Below are 21,623 nucleotides of genomic sequence, written 5' to 3' on the forward strand. Positions count from 1 at the left end.
GTATGGGATGTCTTTATGGTTCCATCTGTGGCAGAGCCTCATTTCAACACTAGTGGCCATTGCTAGGTGGTGCGGGTCTGTGAAAGAACTTTTGCATTGCAAGATTTAATCCACAAACTTTAAAGCGATAGGTATGTGTATTTACATATATATGGTCGACGCTAGTGAGTGTCCATTCATTTTGTGCATTAGTCCATGACATTACTCTCCTGTTTTCATTTTTCTGTCTTATACTCAGATCCATGTGTGACTGCTCTGGACCCCCTTGTGGGAGGCAGTTCTAAGGTTCCACATAGACATGATTTATCTCCATTTTGCTTTGGCTTGCTTGATGTCATTTGGGCATCTTTTACCTCTTCTGTGTTGAGCATATGATCTCCATTGTTTGAAACACGTAACACATGAGGTCAGTACTGATACCAACATCTATGTTTTTTGCTCTATTTTTATAAACAATGGTCAAGATGATTAGTCTACAAAATGTGTTATTTTGGAATTCTATGTGTAATTATGTTTATATTATTATTGTAGATTGTATTCGCCTGGAAGTCCTCAGCCCATTCCCTTTCCCTGAAGACCCTTACCTCATTTGTTGAAGCACGTTGGATTTCATCATTTGTCTGTCTTTAGACTGCTTTCTTACATCATTGTCCATCAGCATAGAAATGGTATTGAAAGCCAATGGAGACAGACCCGGGGAGGAGGTATAGATCGAATAGGACAGGTCCAAGGACAGAACCTTGGGGGACCCCGATGACAAAAGGAGAGGCGGAAGTAGAATTCTGTTACTGACGGTGTATTAATATAGGGGGCATGAACGCCAAGGAGGAGTACAGTCATGGTGACCAAAACAGTGGAGTTTTTTGAAAAGGAGGGGGTGGTCAACTGTATCAAAGGAAGCAGAGAGGTTCAAGAGTACAGAATATTGACTATTGGTTTTAGCCATTAGTAAACACTTTGTGAGTTTTAGGAGAGCAGTTTGTGGAGTGTAGAGGGCAAAATCCAGACTGAATTAGAGGTAAAGGGAAGCAAGAGATAGGTCATAGGTTCTAAAGATTGGTGGGATCCAGCAAGGGCTTTTTAAGTATGGAGGGGACCATTGCATGCTTTAGAAAGTTGGGGAAGATGCCAGAAGAGAAGGAGAGAGTTTTAAGATGTAGGTTAGAGCCAGAGGGTGACCGTAGTATTTGCGAGGGGGAAGGTGGTTAGGTGGGCATTAGAAAAAAAGTTTAGCCACCTCATCTATAATAGCAGTGTTAAACTAGGAAAGTATTGAGTGTACCTGTGGACATGGAGTGTTAAGTGGGGGACATATCTGTAGAATGTTGACCTCATCACGAATTGTATCAGTCTTATGTTTGAAGTGATAGGCGATCTCCTGTGCAGTGAGCGAGTCAGTGGGTTGAGGCAGTGCAGAACAAAGTAGAGATTCAAAGGTGAAAAAGAGTTGATGGGAACTGGGTGAGAGAGCTATTAAGAGTGATAAAATAGGTCTGCCTGGCAATGTGGAGGCAGGACTTGTATTTTTGGAGGGTAGATTTATATAGGTTGAAGTCTATTTCTGAGACTTAGTCTTGCGCCACAGACCCTCAAGAGCATGGCTACATTTTAATGAGACTCTGATGTGTGTCAAGGTTGTAGAAGTCGCGGGCCTGATTCTGCGTTTAGTGACAGGGGTGAGTGTGTTCAGGGAGGATGACAGCGATGTGTTGTAGACCGAAGTGGCTAGATTGGGGCAGGACAGAGGTGAGACTTTGTCTTAGAGGTGATGAGTAGAGAAGAGAAGGGTTAAAGTAGCGAAGGTTTCTATGGGTAACAGCTATTGTTTTCTAATAGTGCAGCTTTAATACTGTACAGAAAGAGCAGAAGTTATACATTTTCTAAAGGATGAAACCATATAACCTTAACCTTACTTTCCATTCTTACATGAGAATGTAGCTGAGGTTGCTATATCACTAACTTGCAACTTTGGAGTACTGAATTACAATGTAAGAGACATCTGAGTTCTCTGAGTGTTGGAAAGAGAGCTACCACGTATGTAAACAACTAAGCCAGTGCTATGTCCTGTAGTGACATAGCAGCCAGCAGGAGGAACCACAGCACTGCACACCTGGAAGGATAGCAGATGCAAGCAAGTTATGATTTCACTTTCTATCTACTGGAGAAGTAGGTTTTTCAACTGCTTATTTTTCTCAGGGTTCTCCTGGCTTGATTTATTTTATACAAGTGGCAAGTTCATTTAAAGATTTAAAGTTTGAGTGGATGGATCTTACTATGAGGGTAGTAAGGTAGAGCTTGTCATGACCGTAGATGAAATAAAATGTTATGCCCTGTACACAAGGGTGGACTTTTCGACCAGACTGTTCCGGCGGGACGAATCCGTCGGACAATCCGACCGTGTGTGGGCATCATTGGACCTGCAGCGGACTTTTTCGGTCGAAAATCAGACGGACTTTAGATTTGTAACATGATTCAAATCTTTCCGATGGACTCGAGTCCGGTCGAAAAATCCGCTCGTCTGTATGCTAGTCCGACGGACGAAAACCAAAGCTAGGGCAACTATTGGCTACTGGCTATCAACTTCCTTATTTCACTCCGGTCGTACGTCATCACGTATGAATCCGTCGGATTTTGGTGTGATCGTGTGTAGGCAAGTCCGTTTGTTCGAAAGACCGTCGGAAAGTCGCCCGTGTGTACACGGCATTAGAGTTTGACAAGTTCCACTCCTAAGATATGACTTACAGGCCACTAGGAGCAACACATGGGTTGTCTATTATAGTTTGAAACTTTTTACCTTGGTAAACCAAGGCTATATGCAGACATAGCATAGGTGGTGGTTGTTATTCTGGCTTTTGTCATGCTCTGGAAGATGGAACGCATTGAAGTGCAATGCTAGCCTACCTTGACCCATTTATGCATCAAGCTTAGGTTTATACATTATATTTGGGATTATAATCTGGATTTAAACTGCTATACTGCGATACACGGGACGTTTTTACAACCTCTGCTGAATGATTTAACTTGCCAGATAGTAACCCACGTTTAAAATGTCTGTTTTGCCACGTTTACATGCTGTGTTTAGCCACGTTTGCGTTTAGAAGTGTTTTTTTTTTTATTATTCAAAATAGCCAAAAAATGAAAAACTCCTGTAAACGAAACGCGAGTTACCACATTTAGAAGCATTTGGCGCTTGAAATGCCTCTAAACTCAGCGTCTGAACTCATTCTTTTGCTTTCAAAAAAAGGCCTCTAAACTCAACTGCCTAAAAACGACATTAAACGAACCTGTGGACATGTACACATGAGATAACATTGGATGAGTTCAGGGGCAGCTGAAAAAAGCATCCAACTGCCTCTGAACGTTAGTTTACCAGCAGCAGTGTACATGAGGCCTAAGGCCCCATGTACACGTGACGCTGCTAAACGCACGTTTAGAAGCAGTTGGATGCTTTTTTCAACTGCCCCTGAACTTATTCAATGTTATCCTATGTGACCATGCACACAGTCTCACTATTGCCTTTTTTAGGCAGTTTTACAGCGTTTCTTCGAAAGCAAAAAAATGGGTTCAGATGCCAAAGTTTGACGTTTCAGACGCCAAACGCGTCTAAACGCGGTAAGCCGCGTTTAGCTGCATTTCATTTATAGGCGTTTTTCGTTTTTGGCCATTTTAAAAAAAAAATTTTTTTTTTAAATTATTATTTTTTTTTAGAATTGCTTCTAAACACAAAGGCGGCAAAACGGCGCTAAATGCGGCATGTAAACATGGCAAAACGGGAGTTTTAAACGCGGGTTACTGTCTGTCAAGTTAAATCCTTCAGAGAGGTTGTAAAAACGTCCCGTGTACATTAAACCTAAAAGTCACTTTCCATAAAAGTAAGCAATGCACAAAGGTTATTGTGATACAGGTAATGGACAATTCCTCTTTTCTTATACCGTAGGAATGTATTTCCCTAAAGCATGTTATAATAGCCATTGATGCCCATATCATGTTCATTGTATGATTCCTCCAGAAAATCAATGATACTGTTCTCATTATGCTTTTACTTTGTTGGGCAGATGCCTTGATTATATCTTAGAAGAGATCCGACATAATCATAAAGCAAATGTGATGGTAGCCTCTCACAACGAAGACACAGTGAAATTTACTCTGAAAAGGTAAGACTTCCCTTTACCTTGTTATAGTTTTATCATTCACCACCTACAGATAGCCATTTTAAAAGTCACTAGACCAGAGGCTTATTAGTTGTACCATGGTTCTTCCCTAGTAATTGGAAAGTAGTTTGTCGCATAAACACTAAAGCCAACAGGGTTTTTGGTAGATCATTTGCCATTACACTGACACACACACTTGTCAAGTTTAGAGCAGATCATGCTAGCACTTGCTGACTCTTGAACAGCAATGTAGAATTTACCTCTACACAAGTAGAGAAAATTCTATAGATCAAAATTGCCAACCAAATCACCAACCATACAAACAAATGGCAACCACCCCAACCTATAACTGAACTTTGCACATGGAAGAGCGATGCATGTCAAAAAATCACAAACAAAAAGCTGGGAATTTGTGTTTGTTTTTTTCGTCATGTGTTGCCTTTCCACCTGCTCTTTGCTACAACGGCCAGTTATAGGTTGGGGTGATTGCCATTTGTTTGTACTGTTGGTGAATTGGTGAGATTCTGTAATACCTTCGCTGTCATTGTGTTATTGCTGGGTGTCCATACATCCCTATACATTTGAGGGGTGGGCTCCCTCCAGGCATACCTGTCCTTAATCTATCCATTATTATATACAGTATCTCACAAAAGTGAGTACACCCTTCACATTTTTGTAAATATTTTATTATATCTTTTCATGGGACAACACTTAAGAAATGACACTTTGCTACAATGTAAAGTAGTGGATGTACAGCTTGTATAACAGTTTAAATTTGCTGTCCCCTCAAAATAACTCAACACACAGCTATTAATGTCTAAACCACTGGCAACAAATGTGAGTACACCCCTAAGTGAAATGGCCAAATTGGACCCAAAATGTCAATATTTTGTGTGGCCACCATTATTTTTCAGCACTGTCTTCCTTAACCCTCTTGGGCATGGAGTTCACAGGATGCCACTGGAGTCCTCTTCCACTCCTCCGTGACGACATCACAGAGCTGGTGGATGTTAGAGACCTTGCGCTCCTCCGCCTTCCGTTTGAGGATGCCCCACAGATGCTCTATAGGGTTTTAGGTCTGGAGACATGCTTGGCCTGTCCATTATCTTTACCCTCAGCTTCTATAGCAAGGCTGTGGTCGTCTTGGAGGTGTTTGGGGTCGTTATCATGTTGGGATACTGCCCTGCGGCCCAGTCTCCGAAGGGAGGGGATCATGCTCTGCTTCAGTATGTCACAGTACATGTTGGCATTCATGGTTCCCTCGATGAACTGTAGCTCCCCAGTGCCGGCAGCACTCATGCAGCCCCAGACCATGACACTCCCACCACCATGCTTGACTGTAGGCAAGACACACTTGTCTTTGTGCTCCTCACTTGGTTCCTGCCACACACGCTTGACACCATCTGAACCAAATAAGTTTGTCTTGGTCTCATCAGACCACAGGACATGGTTCCAGTAATCCATGTCCTTAGTCTGCTTGTCTTCAGCAAACTGTTTGCAGGCTTTCTTGTGCATCATTCCTTCTGGGATGACAGTCATGCAGAACAAATTGATGCAGTGTGCGACGTATGGTCTAAGTACTGACGGGCTGACCCCCACTCCTTCAACCTTTGGAGCAATGCTTGCAGCACTCATATGTCTGTTTCCTAAAGACAACCTCTGGATATGGTGCTTAGCACGTGCACTCAACTTCTTTGGTCGACCATGGCGATGTCTGTTCTGGGTGGAACCTGTCCTGTTAAACCACTGTATGGTCTTGGTCACTGTGCTGCAGCTCAGTTTCAGTGTCTTGGCAATCTTCTTATAGCCTAGGCAATCTTTATGTAGAGCGACAATTCTTTTTTTTCAGATCCTCAGTGAGTTCTTTGCCATGAGGTACCATGTTGAACTTCCAGTGACAGTATAAAAGAGTGAGAGCGATAACACCAAATTTACCACGCCTGCTCCCCATTCGCACCTGAGACCTAGCAACATTTACAAGTCACATGACACAGGGGAGGGAAAGTGGCTAATTGGGCCCAATTTGGACACTTTCACTTAGGGGTGTACTCACTTTTGTTGCCAGCGGTTCAGACATTAATGGGTGTGTGCTGAGTTATTTTGAGGGGACGGCAAATTTACACTGTTATACAAGCTGTACACTCACTACTTTACATTGTAGCAAAGGGGTGTACTCACTTTTGTGAGATACTGTATGTGCTCCAACTCAAAATTATAGAGTTAGGACTGCAGTACACTGGAGTGCCATGACGTGGCCACTACAGCCTATGCATGTATTTGCAAATGTGTGTAAGCTAAAGCCCTAGTTTTTAACGTGAACTGTTAGACGGGGTCAATTCGATTTGTTGCAAGCTGCCTGGTAAGTGAGCTGGGAATTTTTGTTTGTTGTTTTTTGACATGGTTGAAATTCAGTTTAGTTACACCTAAATGTCCCTACAAACAAACACATAGTCTTTGGTCATTTTTTCCAGTATTTATTTAGGTAGAAAGGGGTATTGACCGAACGAGTTAATTGACCCTTAACAGGCAAAAGGGGAATCTTTTACTTCAAACATACAGTAGGTGAATGCGATATTGTGTCAATCTCGCCGCTGTTATCGGCGAGATTTGACACCTGCGAGCCCTGTCGCGGGAGCCAGTGCTGAGCTGGCTCGCTCATCGGGAAAGGAAAACTTTTTCCTTTCGCGATGAGCGACAGGCAGTGCTGACAGCTGTCTGGTATGAATCATGAGGGGGAACGCGGCGCCAAATTTTAAATAAAAAAACGGCATGGGTTCCCCCCAGGGGCATACCAGGCCCTTAGGTCTGGTATGGATTTTAAAGGGAACCCCCTACGCCAAAAAATCGGCGTGGGGGTCCCCCCCAAAATCCATACCAAACCTTTATCCGAGCACGCAGCCCTGCCGGTCAGGAAAGCGAGCGCCCCCCCTCCTGAACCGTACCAGGCCGCATGCCCTCAACATGGGGGGGTGGGCGCTTTGGGGAAGGTGGGGCGCCCTGCGGGGCCCCTACCCCAAAGCACCTTGCCCCCATGTTGATGAGGACAAGGGCCTCTTCCCGACAACCCTGGCCGTTGGTTGTCGGGGTCCTCGGGCGGAGGGCTTATCGGAATTCGGGAGCCCCCTTTTAATAAGGGGGCCCCCAGATCCCGCCCCCCACCATATGTGAAGGAGTATGGGGTACATGGTACCCCTACCCATTCACCTAGGGAAAAAAGTGTCAATAAAAAACACACTACACAGGTTTTAAAAGTAATTTATTAGGCAGCTCCGGGGATCTTCTTCTGACTTCGGGGTCTTCTTCTGACTTCGGGGTCTTCTTCCGACTTCGGGGTCTTCTTCCGACTTCGGGGGTCTTCTTCCGACTTCGGGGGTCTTCTTCCGACTTCTCCGCTCTTTCCAGCCTCTTCTCCCGGTGTCCGGTTCTTCTCCGGCCTCTTCTCCCGGTGTCCAGGTCTTCTGCCGGGCTACTCCGCTATCTTCTGCTCTTTTGCTAGCGGTGGCCCGGTCTTCGCCATCTTGTTCCTTGTTCCTTCTTCTCTTCTTCCGATGTTGACACGATGCTGTCTCCCACTGTTATGCTGTCTGAGCTGTGCGCGATCACTTATATAGGCATGGGGCATGGTCACCGGGTACTGTCACCCAGTGACCCCGCCCCTTATGATGTCACAGTCCCATCATGCCCCGGGACTGTGACATCATAAGGGGCGGGGTCACCGGGTGACAGCACCCGGTGACCACGCCCCATGCCTATATAAGTGATCGCGCACCGATCAGACAGCATAACAGCGGGAGACAGCGTCGTGTCAACATCAGAAGAAGGAACAAGACGACGAAGTCTGGGCCACTGCTAGCAAAAGAGCGGCAAAAGAGCAGAAGATAGCAGAGGAGCCCGGCAGAAGAACCGGACACCGGGAGAAGAGGCCGGAGAGAGCGGAGAAGTCGGAAGAAGACCCCGAAGTCGGAAGAAGACCCCGAAGTCGGAAGAAGACCCCCGGAGCTGCCTAATAAATTACTTTTAAAACCTGTGTAGTGTATTTTTTATTGACACTTTTTCCTTAGGTTAATGTGTAGGGGTATCATGTACCCCATACTCATTCACATAGGGTGGGGGGCCGGGATCTGGGGGCCCCTTTATTAAAGGGGGCTCCCGGATTCCGATAAGCCCTCTGCTTGCAGACCCCGACAACCAACGGCCAGGGTTGTCGGGAAGAGGCCCTTGTCCTCATCAACATGGGGACAAGGTGCTTTGGGGTAGGGGGGCCCGCAGGGCGCCCCCCCTTCCCCAAAGCACCCACCCCCCCCATGTTGAGGGCATGCGGCCTGGTACGGTTCAGGAGGGGGCGCTTGCTCGTCCCCACCCCCTTTCCTGACTGGCCGGGCTGTGTGCTCAGATAAGGGTCTAGTATGGATTTTGGGGGGACCCCCACGACGATTTTTCGGCGTAGGGGGTTCCCCTTAAAATCCGTACCAGACCTAAGGGCCTGGTATGCCCCTGGGGGGAACCCACGCTGGTTTTTTATTTAAAATTTGGCGCGGCGTTCCCCCTCATGATTCATACCAGACAGCTGTCAGCACTGCCTGTCGCTCATCGCGAAAGGAAAAAAAAAGTTTTCCTTTCCCGATGAGCGAGCCAGCGCGAGATGCACAGTACCCTGTCGCGCGAGATGGGATCGCGCTGGAAACACAATCTCGCGGTCAGGTACTGTATGCCTCAGAGATTACCTGCCTAATCCACCTAGAAATGTAACTTTTCTCAAATATCTACATTTTAAATGTTATGTGCATTTTTGTGCTAATAGAGCACTTATTAGCTGGTTGGCAAGCTGTATTCTATTTGTTGGTCAGTAGCATTTGCTTCCATGTTTGTGAAAAGTATGAAATGGTATTTCTGTATGGAGTAAGGATCTGCTTATGCAAATTAGAAATTACCTGTCTCCCCAATTTACCTCGCGCAGATATGTTAAAAAGGTCATTTTTAATGTTAGGCAAGTCTTTTCCCCCATATTGTTTGGTCTTGATCAGTTATTGAATGTTGATCCTGGATTTGGAGATGGACCACAAGATTTTACTTTCCATAATATTTTATTAGAATTATACAAGAATAGGTACATAAAAGTTACATGGGCCCATCGGTCTGAAGAAACATTTGAGTTCCATAGTCATAGCAATGATTAAACGTTTTAACCTAATGTGGGTAGGATGTAGAACAGAACAGTCGGTTTGTAAATATTCGGAAGTTGTATATATTATAGAATATACAGGAGCTTTGTGTTATTTAGGCCTATGAAGCCCATTTCTATAGAGAAATCAGAATCCTAATGGTATTGAAACTGGCGTGAGTTGAGCTGGCTTCTTGAGACCGATGGAGTTGGATAGCTAGGTTTAATTGGGATAGTGTGGAGGTTATAGTTTAGTTTGCCGAGTGGCTAGTGTCATAGGGTGGATGTTGTTTGTGGTTGGGGGTAGATCCAAGGTTGACAGTCCCGCTGGTCACCTTATTGAATTACAATATTTGGGTATGGGACGATAGGGGCAAGGGGGGGGGGGGACCACAAGATTTTAATCATGGGGGCCTAGAGATGTGAAGGCCTGGGAAAAAAATGGAAACATTCGGGAAAAAAAATATTTTTTTTCTGTTTTTTTCCTGAAGGCTGTTTTGTTTTTTTTTCAAAAAATTGAAAAAAGAAAAAAAAATTGTGGAATATTTTATTTTAACATGATGAATAAAATATTTTAAGACAGGGTGTTCACCTTAAGTTACTGACAATTTCAGCTCAGAAAATGATGCTGATTAAATGTCCATTGAAACTTAGTCCCGCTCTCTTCTTAACACTTCCCCCATCTTCAATTCTTTTTATGAGAATGGGGTTTTTATTTTTATTTAATACTGTGGAGAGGAAATATGAAAAAGTGTTACTTTTGGTTTTGAAAATTGTTTTGTGGAGGCTTTTTGGCTGTTCCACATAAACTAGTAAGCAGTTCAGGAGATTGTTGCTCCCTTTGTTACAAATAAATATTATAAAAAAGTAAATTCTGTTTATGTTAATTGTTTGGCTACACTATATTTTTAATATGCTAGTTGTGATAATTTTATGGCAAGTCAAATTGTCCATAGTAATATTTTATGTTACTAAAGTAACAGAATGACTTTCAATCTTAAAAAGACAAAAAAGTGCTAAAGTAGCATTTTTTTCAATTTTTCCGAAAATGTCTGTTTTTTCCCCAAACTTCAAAATTTCCAGAAATTTTACATCTCTATGGGGGCCTAGACGGAATAGAAGAAAGATATTGAAATAATGATTGGGATGGAATAAGTTAACAGCAGGAAAGGCTGTTGATCCTAAGTACCACTGCTCACCCCTTCCAAGATAATGGGCTGTCAGACTATTTCCATAGGTCTAGTTCAATTGGACATAGTAAAGGGCTATAGTTTTTTTGTGAAAATGCCAGAAAAATACCCAGTAATTTAGGTCAGTGGATTTATGTCTTGAAAGGGAAAGTAATGAATTGTGCAGGTTGATTATGAAAGGCACAGGTGATAAAATAGAGGAGAGGTGGGAACAGGTATACCTGGCGCAGGCACCATTTTGTGTTTGAAATTAATTGGCGAGAATGCCATTGACTCGGATCTGGGCTTTTAGAGACAAGTGGAAAAATTAAATCTATTACATCGTATTGTGTTGGAGCCCTATGTGTTGTAAGGTAGCCCATATAGTCAAAGGCCTCCTCTGCTTTGGTAAACAGGAAAAGGCCTTAGACTCCCTGCCCCCACATCCAATGCAGGATGTCAGTGGCCCCACTTGGTCCAGGGCAGTGATGGCGAACCTTGGCACCCCAGATGTTTTGGAACTACATTTCCCATGATGCTCATGCACTCTACAGTGTAGTTAAGCATCATGGGAAATGTAGTTCCAAAGCATCTGGGGTGCCAGAGTTCGCCATCACTGGTCCAGGGTGAAATTAGCTTTGGGAGATCTGTGGGATATGATTGGCCATTTTTTTTTCGTAATTAATTTTAAGTCTACATTTAGCAAATATATTGGCCTGTAATTTAAGCAAAGTAATTAGCCTTTATTATCTATTGATGTTGCGGTAATATGTGCCTAAATGACGGTTGGTGTAGTAGAAGACAAGTCATTAAAAGCTTTAAGAAGGTGAGTTAAGGGCAAATGTAAGAAAGATTTGTAATGTTGGGTTGTAGACTCATCTTGGCCTGGACTTTCTCCAGGTTTCATCCATGAGCCGACTTTAATATTCCTTCTGTGAATAAAGATTCTGATGCTACAGTGTATCCTTTGTCTAAAGTAGGATGTATGCTGTTTATTTGAGGAGTGCCAGATAATAGAAGACCTATCTTGGGTGGTATATTGTAAAGTTGGGAGTAGAGATGTTTGAATTGGTCTGCAATGTTGCTGGCTGTACAGTGTGTATAACTGGAGTTTATGTCATGCACTACAAGTGGATGAAGTGCCCTGGCTAGCAATTTGGCCACCTTGTCACCATGCTGTTAGTAAATTTTTGTATGTAAAAAAGTTTACTTTTCATGTCTGAGTCCAGTATTTGTTTTCATTCTGTTCAAGCTCAGGCCAGCTCCAAAGCTACAGCTTGCCTCATCTATTTGTGACTATTTTCTACAATTATTTGTGACTACTCTAACAATACGTTTATTACGTTTGTAATCCTTTCTTTCCTAATGTTGCACTTATGGGCTTCCCATATGCTCAGGGCCAATAGATTATTAGTGTAATTTTCTCGAAAAAAAAAATTGGATTGCAGTTACAATGGTTTTGGATATGTGAAGGCTGTTTAGTAAGGCTGGGGTTAAGCGCCATTTCCTTGGCTTGATCTCTTTAGGAGTAAGGGTGATCTGGTGAGAGAGGGATTAAATGCTTATATCGGTGTGGCTTATTTTGATATGCCTTGTTGCAATATAAAGCGATAATCTATCCTGGAGTATTTGTTGTGGGGTGGGGCGACTTTGAACTTTGGTTTAGGCTTCAGTGCGCACCAGGTATCAATCAGACATAGGTAATTTAGTACTTTTTTTTAGGGCCCAGTGGTTGTAATTTTATTTAGGTTACCACCCAAGATTATTATACCTGTTGCATAGCATTGGAGTTGATGAACGCAGTTTGATATGTATTGGGGCAATAAATATTTGCTAGGGTTATCGATGTGCCATTAAACCTGCCTTTCCAAAAAAAAAATTAAAAAAATAACTGCCCCTTGGGTCTTTTAGTTCTTTCCCTAAGTGGAAAAGTGTCTGTTAGCATTGCTACTCCTTTGGTTCTAGAGTAATCCAAAGCAAAGTAGAATTTTTTTAAGCATTTTTTGGTTATTTTTTGTTGTCAGAGCTCACTTATAATTTGTTTTCTGAAGGAACACAATCTGCACTTTTGTTTCCTTAAAGTTATACTAAAGCTTCATTTTGTTTTGTTTTGTTTTGTTTTTTTTTAAATAAAAACATGTTATACTTACCTGCTCTGTGCAGTGGTTTTGTACAGAACAGCCCTAATCCTCCTCTCTTCCTGTCCCCCACCGGTGCTCCTTGCTCCTCCCCCTCGAGCAGTGCCCCCAGAGAAAGCTGCTTGCACTGTGGGCACTGCTGCATGCTCACTCCCGAGCCACGGCTCACTGGCTGTGATTGAAAGCAGTGGGAGCCAATGGGCTCCCGCTGCTGTCTCAGCCAATGAGGAGGCAGAGTCCCCATATAGTTGAGGCTATAAAGAATGCGTTTCGCTTTTAGAACCACTTAAATTTCCTTGAGTAGTAAGGATGCTTTACCTGGGACAATGAGGCTCCTAACATTCAGGTATACTATGGGTTTTTCTTTTAAAACTGACAGTTTTATTTATTTTCAACAAAAAGGACAAGAAAATACAAAATAATATACATGACAAAAGCCAATAAGGGCTCATGAACAGTGCAATCATGGAAGAGGAAAAAAAATGAAATAGGACATGCAAATCCTGCAGGTGGGGATAATATATATTAACTTCAGATTCAATGATCTCAATCACAGCAGCAGTAATACTACAATAGCACAACTGTCTAATGATGTAAACCCTAGTGGGAAAGAGCGCTGAAATGGGCACATTGGCAAAAAAACATACAATAGAGCAAGTCAGAGGCAGGGAGAGAAGAAAGGGAGAAAAGAAAGTAGTAAAGAACAGCCCACACCAGAACCCACCCCAGAAACCAGAGTCATCATCCACACAGGACGTCACCAAGTTAATAAGACTTCAGGCTGAATGGGATTCCAACAAATCCCACAATTCCCAAACCTGGTTATGGGCATCAAGAGTGTCATTTATTGAAGCGGTCAGGCTTTACATCCGTTTACATCCTGGAGTGCAAATAAGCCATAGAAGGAAGATTTTGCTTCTTCCACTTAAGGGCAATCAAGCATCGTGCGGCAGTTAATACTTGTTCATGAAGCTTTCTAACCATTTTAGAGAAAGGAGGGAGTGGAAGGCCCAAAAGAAATTGTAGGATTGAAAGGCACCCAGGAGCCAGAGATGGAATGGAGTAGGGAGTGAACCAACTGCCAATAGGGGGTAATTAGAGGGCATGTCCAGAAGATATGATACAACGTACCCACATCTGCGTTGCAACGCCAGCACCGGCGATTGGCAGATGGATATATGGAATGGAGAAGGTCTGGGGTTTGGTATCAATGATAGAGTATCTTATATTGATTCTCTTTGTACAAGGTACAGATAGAGCTCTTAGAGGTCTGTGACCAAATTAATTGCCACGATTTCAAGGGTAACTCCTCGCCCAAGACCTGCTCCCACTTATGCATATATGGTTCTAAGATCCACCAATTGATCAAAGTGAAATGGGCCCTTTTCTATCCAAAAATGAGATGTCAGCGAGGTCAAGCTGTCCGGGACATTAGGCGTGAACAGAAGAAGCGAGAGGGCGCAATTGGGTCACTAAAAAATCTTTAGCTTTAGCTATATTCAGGAACGCAAGACCGCCTTGGCTGCAAGGGGCAAAGAGGATAGACCTAGCAATACGGTGTCTTTGTAGTTCCAGAAGAAGTTCAGCAGGTCTTCCTGGAGAGACTTAAGGTGCAAGGATGGGATAGGAATAGGCAGTGTCTCAAAGAGATAAAGAAGTTTAGGTAAAATTGCCATCTTAATGGTTGCCATGCGACCAAAGAGAGACAACCTCTGAGACCTCCAATTGGCAAGGGATGCTTTAATGTAAGTGTATAATGGGGGAATGTTTGCTTTTATATAGGGTATCGTAGGTAGGTAGGTGTAAGATTGACGCCTAGGTACTTTAAAGTTGAGGTCCTCCAAGAGTAGTCAAACGATTGCGTAAGGTGGGATAGCGTCCAGTGGGGAATGTTAAGGGGAAGGGCTTCTGTCTTGGAGGTATTAATTTTGTAACCTGAAAGAAAACTATAACGATCTAATTCCATATGGAGGTTTGGAAGGGAGACATGGGGTTGTGTGAGTGTGAGCAATACATCGTCTGCAAAGAGGGAAATCTTAAAATCTCTAATACGGACTGGAATACCATGAATAATAGGATTTCGCCTAGTATGGGCTGCCAGGGGCTCAATACAAAGCGCTTAAAGAAGGGGGGACAGAGGGCACCCCTGCCGTGTGCCATTAGCAATGGGAAAGATAGGGGAGGCAGTGAACTGGGTCCTAACTAGAGCCAAGGGAGAGGAATATAGATGGGCAACGATTGCAGAAATGGACCCTGATGCCAACACGGCGGAGAGTTGCAAACAAAAATAGCCAGCTGAGCCTATCAAAGGCCTTTTCTGCAACCAAACTAAGAAGTAGTGCCTCAGACCGAGTCCTATTCACCACATCTATACGATTGATCGCTCTCCTGGTATTATCACCAGCTTGGCAAAGGGGGATAAACCCCACCTGGTCTTTATGAATAAGCGATGGCAGAAGGTTATTTAGTCTATTTGCTAAAAATTTTTGTGAAGATTTTAAGGTCCGAATTAAGAAGCGCAATCGGTCTGTAATTTGAGCACAGTGTCCTTAACCGGCTTAGGAATCATTGTAAGACAGGAGGTTTGCATGTCTCTCGGAATAGTCAGCTAGGAAAGAGTTAAACAAAGAAGTGATGTAAGGGAGAAAGAGCGGAAAAAGGTTTTATAATAGAGGTACGGCAGTCCATTAGGCCCTGGAGATTTAATAGCTGGAAGAGATTTAATCGTAGCAGCCAATTCCTTCTCAGAAATAGAGGAGTTAAGATTGGCTAATTCAGAAGGGGACATAGCAGGGAGATCACTGTCCTCCAGATATGATTGTATGGCCTGGGAAAGATCCGAGGATGGGGGATTGTGTGGGATAGTGGGATCATTATACAAATTAAAATAATGGTCGTAGAAAATGTGTGCAATTTTAGAAGGATGAGAATGTAGGGTACCGGATGTGTACCTGAGGAAAGTTTTCCAACTGCTGAAGTTAATCTACCAGCAAACTGACGATTTACCTTGCCGTTCCATTTGAGGGAGGTGGAGATAGAAATACATTGGCCGTGGAATACCACTTTATGACCTTCCCAGAGAGAAGCAGAGGAAACATCAGGGAAGCTGTTTTCTGCGAAATACAGCTTAATGCCCTGTACACACAGTCGGGCTTTCCGACAGAATATGTGCGATTGGAGCTTGTTGTCGGAAATTCCGACCGTGTGTGGGCTCCATCTGACTTTTTCCATTGGAATTTCCGACACACAAAGTTTGAGAGCAGGCTATAAAATTTTCCGACAACAAAATCCGTTCGCGTAAATTCCGACCGTGTGTGGACAATTCCGATGCACAAAGTGCCACACATGCTCAGAATAAATTAAGAGACGAAAGCTATTGGCTACTGCCCCGTTTATAGTCCCGACGTACGTGTTTTATGTCACCGCGTTCAGAACGATCGGATTTTCCGACAACTTCGTGCGACCGTGTGTATGCAAAACAAGTTTGAGCCAACATCCGTCGGAAAAAATCCATGGATTTTGTTGTTGGAATGTCCGATCGTGTGTACAGGGCATTAGTTTGCTCCAACTCCGTTCGGTAAGGGTCATGTTTAAGCAGAAATTTGTTTAGGCACCAGTGGCAAACGCTAAGGGAGCCTGGGGAGCATGCCAGAGAAAGCGTGATCGGATCATGATATCGCCTGAATGTCGGAGCTAGTACAGGTTCTGAGAGTGGGGGCCTTGACAAAAAAGTAGTCTAGCCTCGAATGGAACTGTTTAGCAGAAGGGTAGGAGGCGCGCCATGCATCAAATAAGGCATATCGCCTGATCAATTGGCGAAGTAGAGTAGATTGCCGGTCTAAAGCTGAAGAGGACCTCCCACGACCCACAGTATGCCTATCTAGGCCAGGTAAGAAAGATAGGTTAAAATCTCCCCCATGACTAAATACTGATGGGGAGCTCCAAACAGTCGTTTATACAATTTGGACAGGAAGGCTATTTATTTTACATTTGGGGCATAAATGTTAGAGTGTAAGATCAGAACCCTTCCAGGAACCTTGAAGAATGAGGTAATGCCCCAAGGGATCAGCATACAGAGATTGTAGTTGAAAGGGGAAACCTTGTCTAAAGAGGACTGCCACGCCCGCCCGTTTCCGTGGATTAGAAGCAGGATACATTTGGTGGAAATTTTTGTGGGCAATTGCCATATTCCCAGATTTGTCAAAATGTGTCTCTTGAACAAAAACAATGTCAGTGGCGGACCGCTTGAAATCTTGTAGGGCCAAGCTACATTTAACAGTAGAGTTTAAGCCTTTTACATTTAACGACAGCAGGTTGGTCATGGTGGATACAAAGAAAGATTAGCTGTATACTTAACAGTCCAGAAGTCATCCAAGTGATCTGGCAGTGGCCAAGAAAGAACCCGTGGGAGGTCCAGAGCCATTCCCTCAAGATTGAGTGAAAACAGAACCCCGGAAGTAGTGGGACCCTAGGTGGTGGGTGAAAGTCGGGAGAGAGAAATAGGGAGGCCAGGAAGAAAAAGCAAGAAAAGACCTGCAACAGAAAAGAAAAACAAATTAAAAAACAGACATACAGTAGTTCTCTTTGCACAATATAACCTGGGTGGCAGGTTGAAGGTCCCCAAATGATCCCTCCAGACCAGAGTTTGACAACTCTTCCAGTCAAGAAAAGATAAAAGGGAGGAGCAAAAAAAACAAACAAGGGAGCCTCTGTGGGGAGAGGCAGCAGGACCTAGGAAGCGGACAATCCACTCCTGGGCCTGCCTATGAATGTAGTAGAACTGTAACTCAAGGGATTATAGTGCACTTGTAGCGTAAAAACAGATACGAGTAGGAGGCTGAACAACTATATAGTCAAATGCGTTCATGTCCCATAGACCAGCACCTCATTAAGGGTACCAGGGAAGGGGAGAAGCAACGCACACGAAACTGCAACTCTGAACAATATAACAGACTTAACAATAGTAGGGAGGCAATGTCCCATAGGTAGAAGTTGCCGAGTAGACCATAGGAACACAGTAAAAGGTGCTACAGTCTCTAGATAAAGAAAACCTAGTACACTAGCTAAAGTTCAGTTAGTACGTAACTGGGGAAACTCAAAGGCAATATCCTGACTCCAGACTCGTAGTCAAATATGATTCCAGAGGGAGGAGCACAATCAGCCGGGACGAGAGGACGGAGAGGCAATCGCTGGGTGGGGCCATGGGCGTTTTCTCCCGGTAACCTGGGTCCAGGGCTCTAAACGTTATCAAGAAACTGGCAGAGGTTCCCAACCAGGAGTAGGTGGCACGGGAATGTCCAGGTCCCTGCAGAAGGACTGGAGGTCCTCCGGATAGCGTAGTGTCATGAAATCAATAGTATGCATGTTCCGGGCTTTTTGCATTATTTCTTCTTTGAGGGCATAGTTATGAGCCCTGCAGATCACATCCTGAGGTCTAGACGCTGGGCTGCGGGAGCGGAGGACTCAATGAGCACGGTCTAATATGACTTTCTGATGCCCTGGACGGCCCTCATCCTGGTTTGCTTTGGAAAGACCCCTGACCCTGATGTTGTTACGTCTGCCCCTGTTATCCAGGTCCTCAAGGTGGCGTTGGAAGTCTCTGAGAGTGGAGGCCTGGGAGGCCAAGCGGCTATGAATATGGGAGAGTTCTTGTTTAGTATCGACAAGTCTCACGCACCTCATGGATAAGCTTGCTGAAATCCTGTTTGGTAGGCATACAGCAGACATAATCTCGCCAGGAGGTATAGGCCTCTGGGTCAGAGTCCAGGGCCGTGTCTGCACGGCACCCTTCGCTGAGGGCGCATAAGGAATAGACGGGGCATGGCTACCCCGGGATGACTGGCTGGTAGCATTTGTTTTATTCTTTTTCTTAGAAGAGCCTGCTGGGTGAGCAGGCTGAGAGTAGCCCGCATAATGCCCAGCAGATTGCGGGGGCAGGGGGTAGCCAGGTGTGAGGGAGATCTCCCCTGGCGTGGTGTGTCTGAGGGAGATCTGTCCCTGGGTTTTCTGGAGCGCTGAGGGAGAGGCAGCTGTGAATCTCATGCAGTGGTTGCGGATTCCCATGGAGATGATGGCTGGGCGGCTGCAGCATGTGAGGGAGGTGGGGGTTCCTGGAGGCAGAGGAAATGGCTGAGACAGGCTTTCAAACAGGTGCCCACCTGATGAAGTGGGTGCCGCGGTGGAGGGGCTAGCAGAGAGGTCCGGGACACGAGCAGGGGAAAGATCCCCATCTGAACTGTACCTCATTGAGGCGGCTGCTGGGGAGGCAGAGGAAGGGGAGAGAGCCGTGGTGAAGGAAGCCGGTGCCATCTTGGCAGCGTGATGTCCCGCTGGACCCTCATGGCTGAAGCACTCAGTGATCAGCGACGGAGGAGCAGAGGAGGACCTGGTGCTGTGTCCCGAGGACTTAGGCTCTTTTGACTTCTTTGGCTTCCCCATTATGGTGGAGCAAAAGGCAATATGTCCTGTAAAATAGGCAGGCCAGGAGAGGAGACGCGTCCTCTCTCTAGGCCATCCAAACCACGCCTATACTGTGGTTTTGATGTGTTGCTGTGTTGTGAAAAACATGGTTGCTATCTGTATAGTGAAGGAGGGAGAGAAGTGTGAGGAAAACAGGGGAAGGAAGGTACATTTTTGAGGGCAGTTAAAGTTGGTGAGGGGATGGGGAGGAAAATTTGGGATATATAAGGAAGAGATGGAGAGTAAAGAGACCAGAAGATGTAGTCAGAGTAAGGATGAGTGTTTGTACTTGAGACTAAAATTCTAAATGTGGCTAGGAACTCAAGGGAAAAAAGGAGGAGTACCAAATAGTGTTGAGAGAAAGATATTTGCATAGGCAGTGGGGAGTAAGATGATGCCTCTTCAGGAGTCCAGATAAAAAAGGGCAATAAAATGAAGCGGCAATACAAACAGGTCTGTCTGGGATCACCAGCCCCCTCCAGAAGGAGGAAGGCTAGCGACATTGCAGCCAAAAAAGGGGAGGACCCTCACTGACACATCAGAGACAGGGCCCCCCTGTGCTGCGTGGAGATAGCACGGCCTCAGCACATCATCCTCCAACAAAATTTGTCATGCCATCTAGCGTTTAGAATGACCATTGCAATCTTCACCTTTGTCTGTAAAAAATACATCGAATTGCATAGAGAGCTCCGTGGCAAAATGAGGTTCATCAAATAAGGCTAAGGAAGCAACAGAGATAGGAAAGGCAGCAGATGTACAGGGGCACAAAGAGAGGACCAGAGAAAAGGAAAAGATAGAAGGCCATCACTCCTAGGAAGGACAGACCAATATAAAGTATTTGTATGGAATATGCTGATAAGGCCCTGGTATAAAAGCATGCAAGTCGAACCAAAATTTCACAGCGAGTATCACAGAAATTACAGGTCAAAAAAACAGATAGCAATGAGGCATGAGATAAAAACAGCCAGTATCTGTGATGTGTATTTAAATATATATATATATTTACACCACTTGGGGGTTATTACTGATCTCTTAAAATAGAGCAATCCTCTTCCATGTCAAAAGGTAAAGGTGGCTCTGAGGGAAGGTGGCTCTGAGGGATACTATTCATCTGGTTTCACGTTGGAGGAAAATCTTATCCCAATCCACCCCCCAATTCGGATAGACCCGGTCAAGTATCAAAAATTTGATATTGGGAAATCTCCCCTGATGGACATCACGCACATGTCTGCCCAACCGGAGGTCAGGATTGCAAGTTTTCATGCTCAGTACATGCCTATAGGCTCTCTTGTGAAACTCTAATTTCGTTTTTCCTATATAGAAACAGCCACACGGACAGGTTAATAAACTACTCCAGCTGCTTTGAAATTAGCAAAGTGTAAATCTATATCATAGATCATATCGCCTATATCATAGTTCATTCTGTAGTTTGTTGTTAGAGCCTATACTCATGTACTCTCCCAGAGAACCCCCTGATTACTTATCGAAGAATCAAATCATTTAGGAACCATTTGTTCCACAGTTAGTATAAGGGGGAGTTTAGAAAAGATCCATGTAAACTCAAGGGGACATTTAGATGTGGTGGATGTGCTTATTGCCAGTACATGAATATAGGCTCTAACAACAATCTACAGAATCGACAATGGTATAGGCCTTTACACTTTGCTAATTGCAAAACAGCTGGAGTAGTTTATTAACCTGTCCGTGTGGCTGTTTCTATATAGGAAAAATTAAATTGGAGTATCCCAATATCACATTTTTGATACTTGACCGGGTCTATCCGAATGGGAGGGGTGGGGACTGGGATAAGGTTCTCCTCCAACGTGAAACCAGATATTTAGTATCCCTCAGAGCCACCTTCCCCCCTGGATGAAATCACTCGTGAGTTATCGTCCATTTCTGGAAGGATATACATCAGGGGGATGGGAGGGACAAATTATTATGAGTGTCTAACGCATAATTAGGAGTCTAAATCACTCTCTCTGTCCATGTCTTTTTGACAATTTTAAGAGTTCAGTAATAACCATGGCGTGTGTGTGTGTGTGTATATTCTTTTTTTTAAATACACATCACAGATGCTGGCTGTTTCTGTCTCATGCTTCGTTACTGTAATTTAGTTTCTGTGGTACTTGCTGTGAAATTTTGGTTTGACTTACACTCTTGCATACCAGGGCCTTATCAGCATATTCCATACAAATACTTTATAATGGTCTGTCCTTCCTAGGATGGGTGGCCTTTCTTTTCCTCTGGTCCTCTCTGTGTGCCTCTGTAAATCTGTTGCCTTTCCCATCTCCTGTTGCTTCCTTAGCCTGGCTTATTTGATGAACCTCATTTTGCCACAGTGCTCTCTCTATGCAATTCGATGTATTTTTTTATAGACAAAGGTGAAGATTGCAATGCTGGTTCTAAAAGCTAGATGGCATGATGAATTTTGTTGGAGGATGATGTGCTGACCCCGTGCTAACCTATCTCCACCCAGCACAGGGGGGCCCTGTCTGACGTGTCGGGGTGAAGGCCCTCCCCTTTTTTGGCTGCAATGTCGCTG

General features: G+C 44.3%; 1 protein-coding gene across 1 annotated transcript in view; it reads left to right on the forward strand.

Moving 5' to 3' along the window:
• Window positions 1-21,623, forward strand: part of PRODH (proline dehydrogenase 1) — a 227,899-nt gene that overhangs the window by 189,017 nt on the left and 17,259 nt on the right. Inside the window, exon 12 of the mRNA XM_073629331.1 lies at window positions 4,056-4,154. Within this exon, the coding sequence (XP_073485432.1) occupies window positions 4,056-4,154 (99 nt within the window). The remainder of the gene's footprint in view (window positions 1-4,055; window positions 4,155-21,623) is intronic.

The sequence above is a fragment of the Aquarana catesbeiana genome, linkage group LG01 (assembly GCF_042186555.1).
Source record: "Aquarana catesbeiana isolate 2022-GZ linkage group LG01, ASM4218655v1, whole genome shotgun sequence".
NCBI classification, from domain to species: Eukaryota; Metazoa; Chordata; class Amphibia; order Anura; family Ranidae; genus Aquarana; species Aquarana catesbeiana.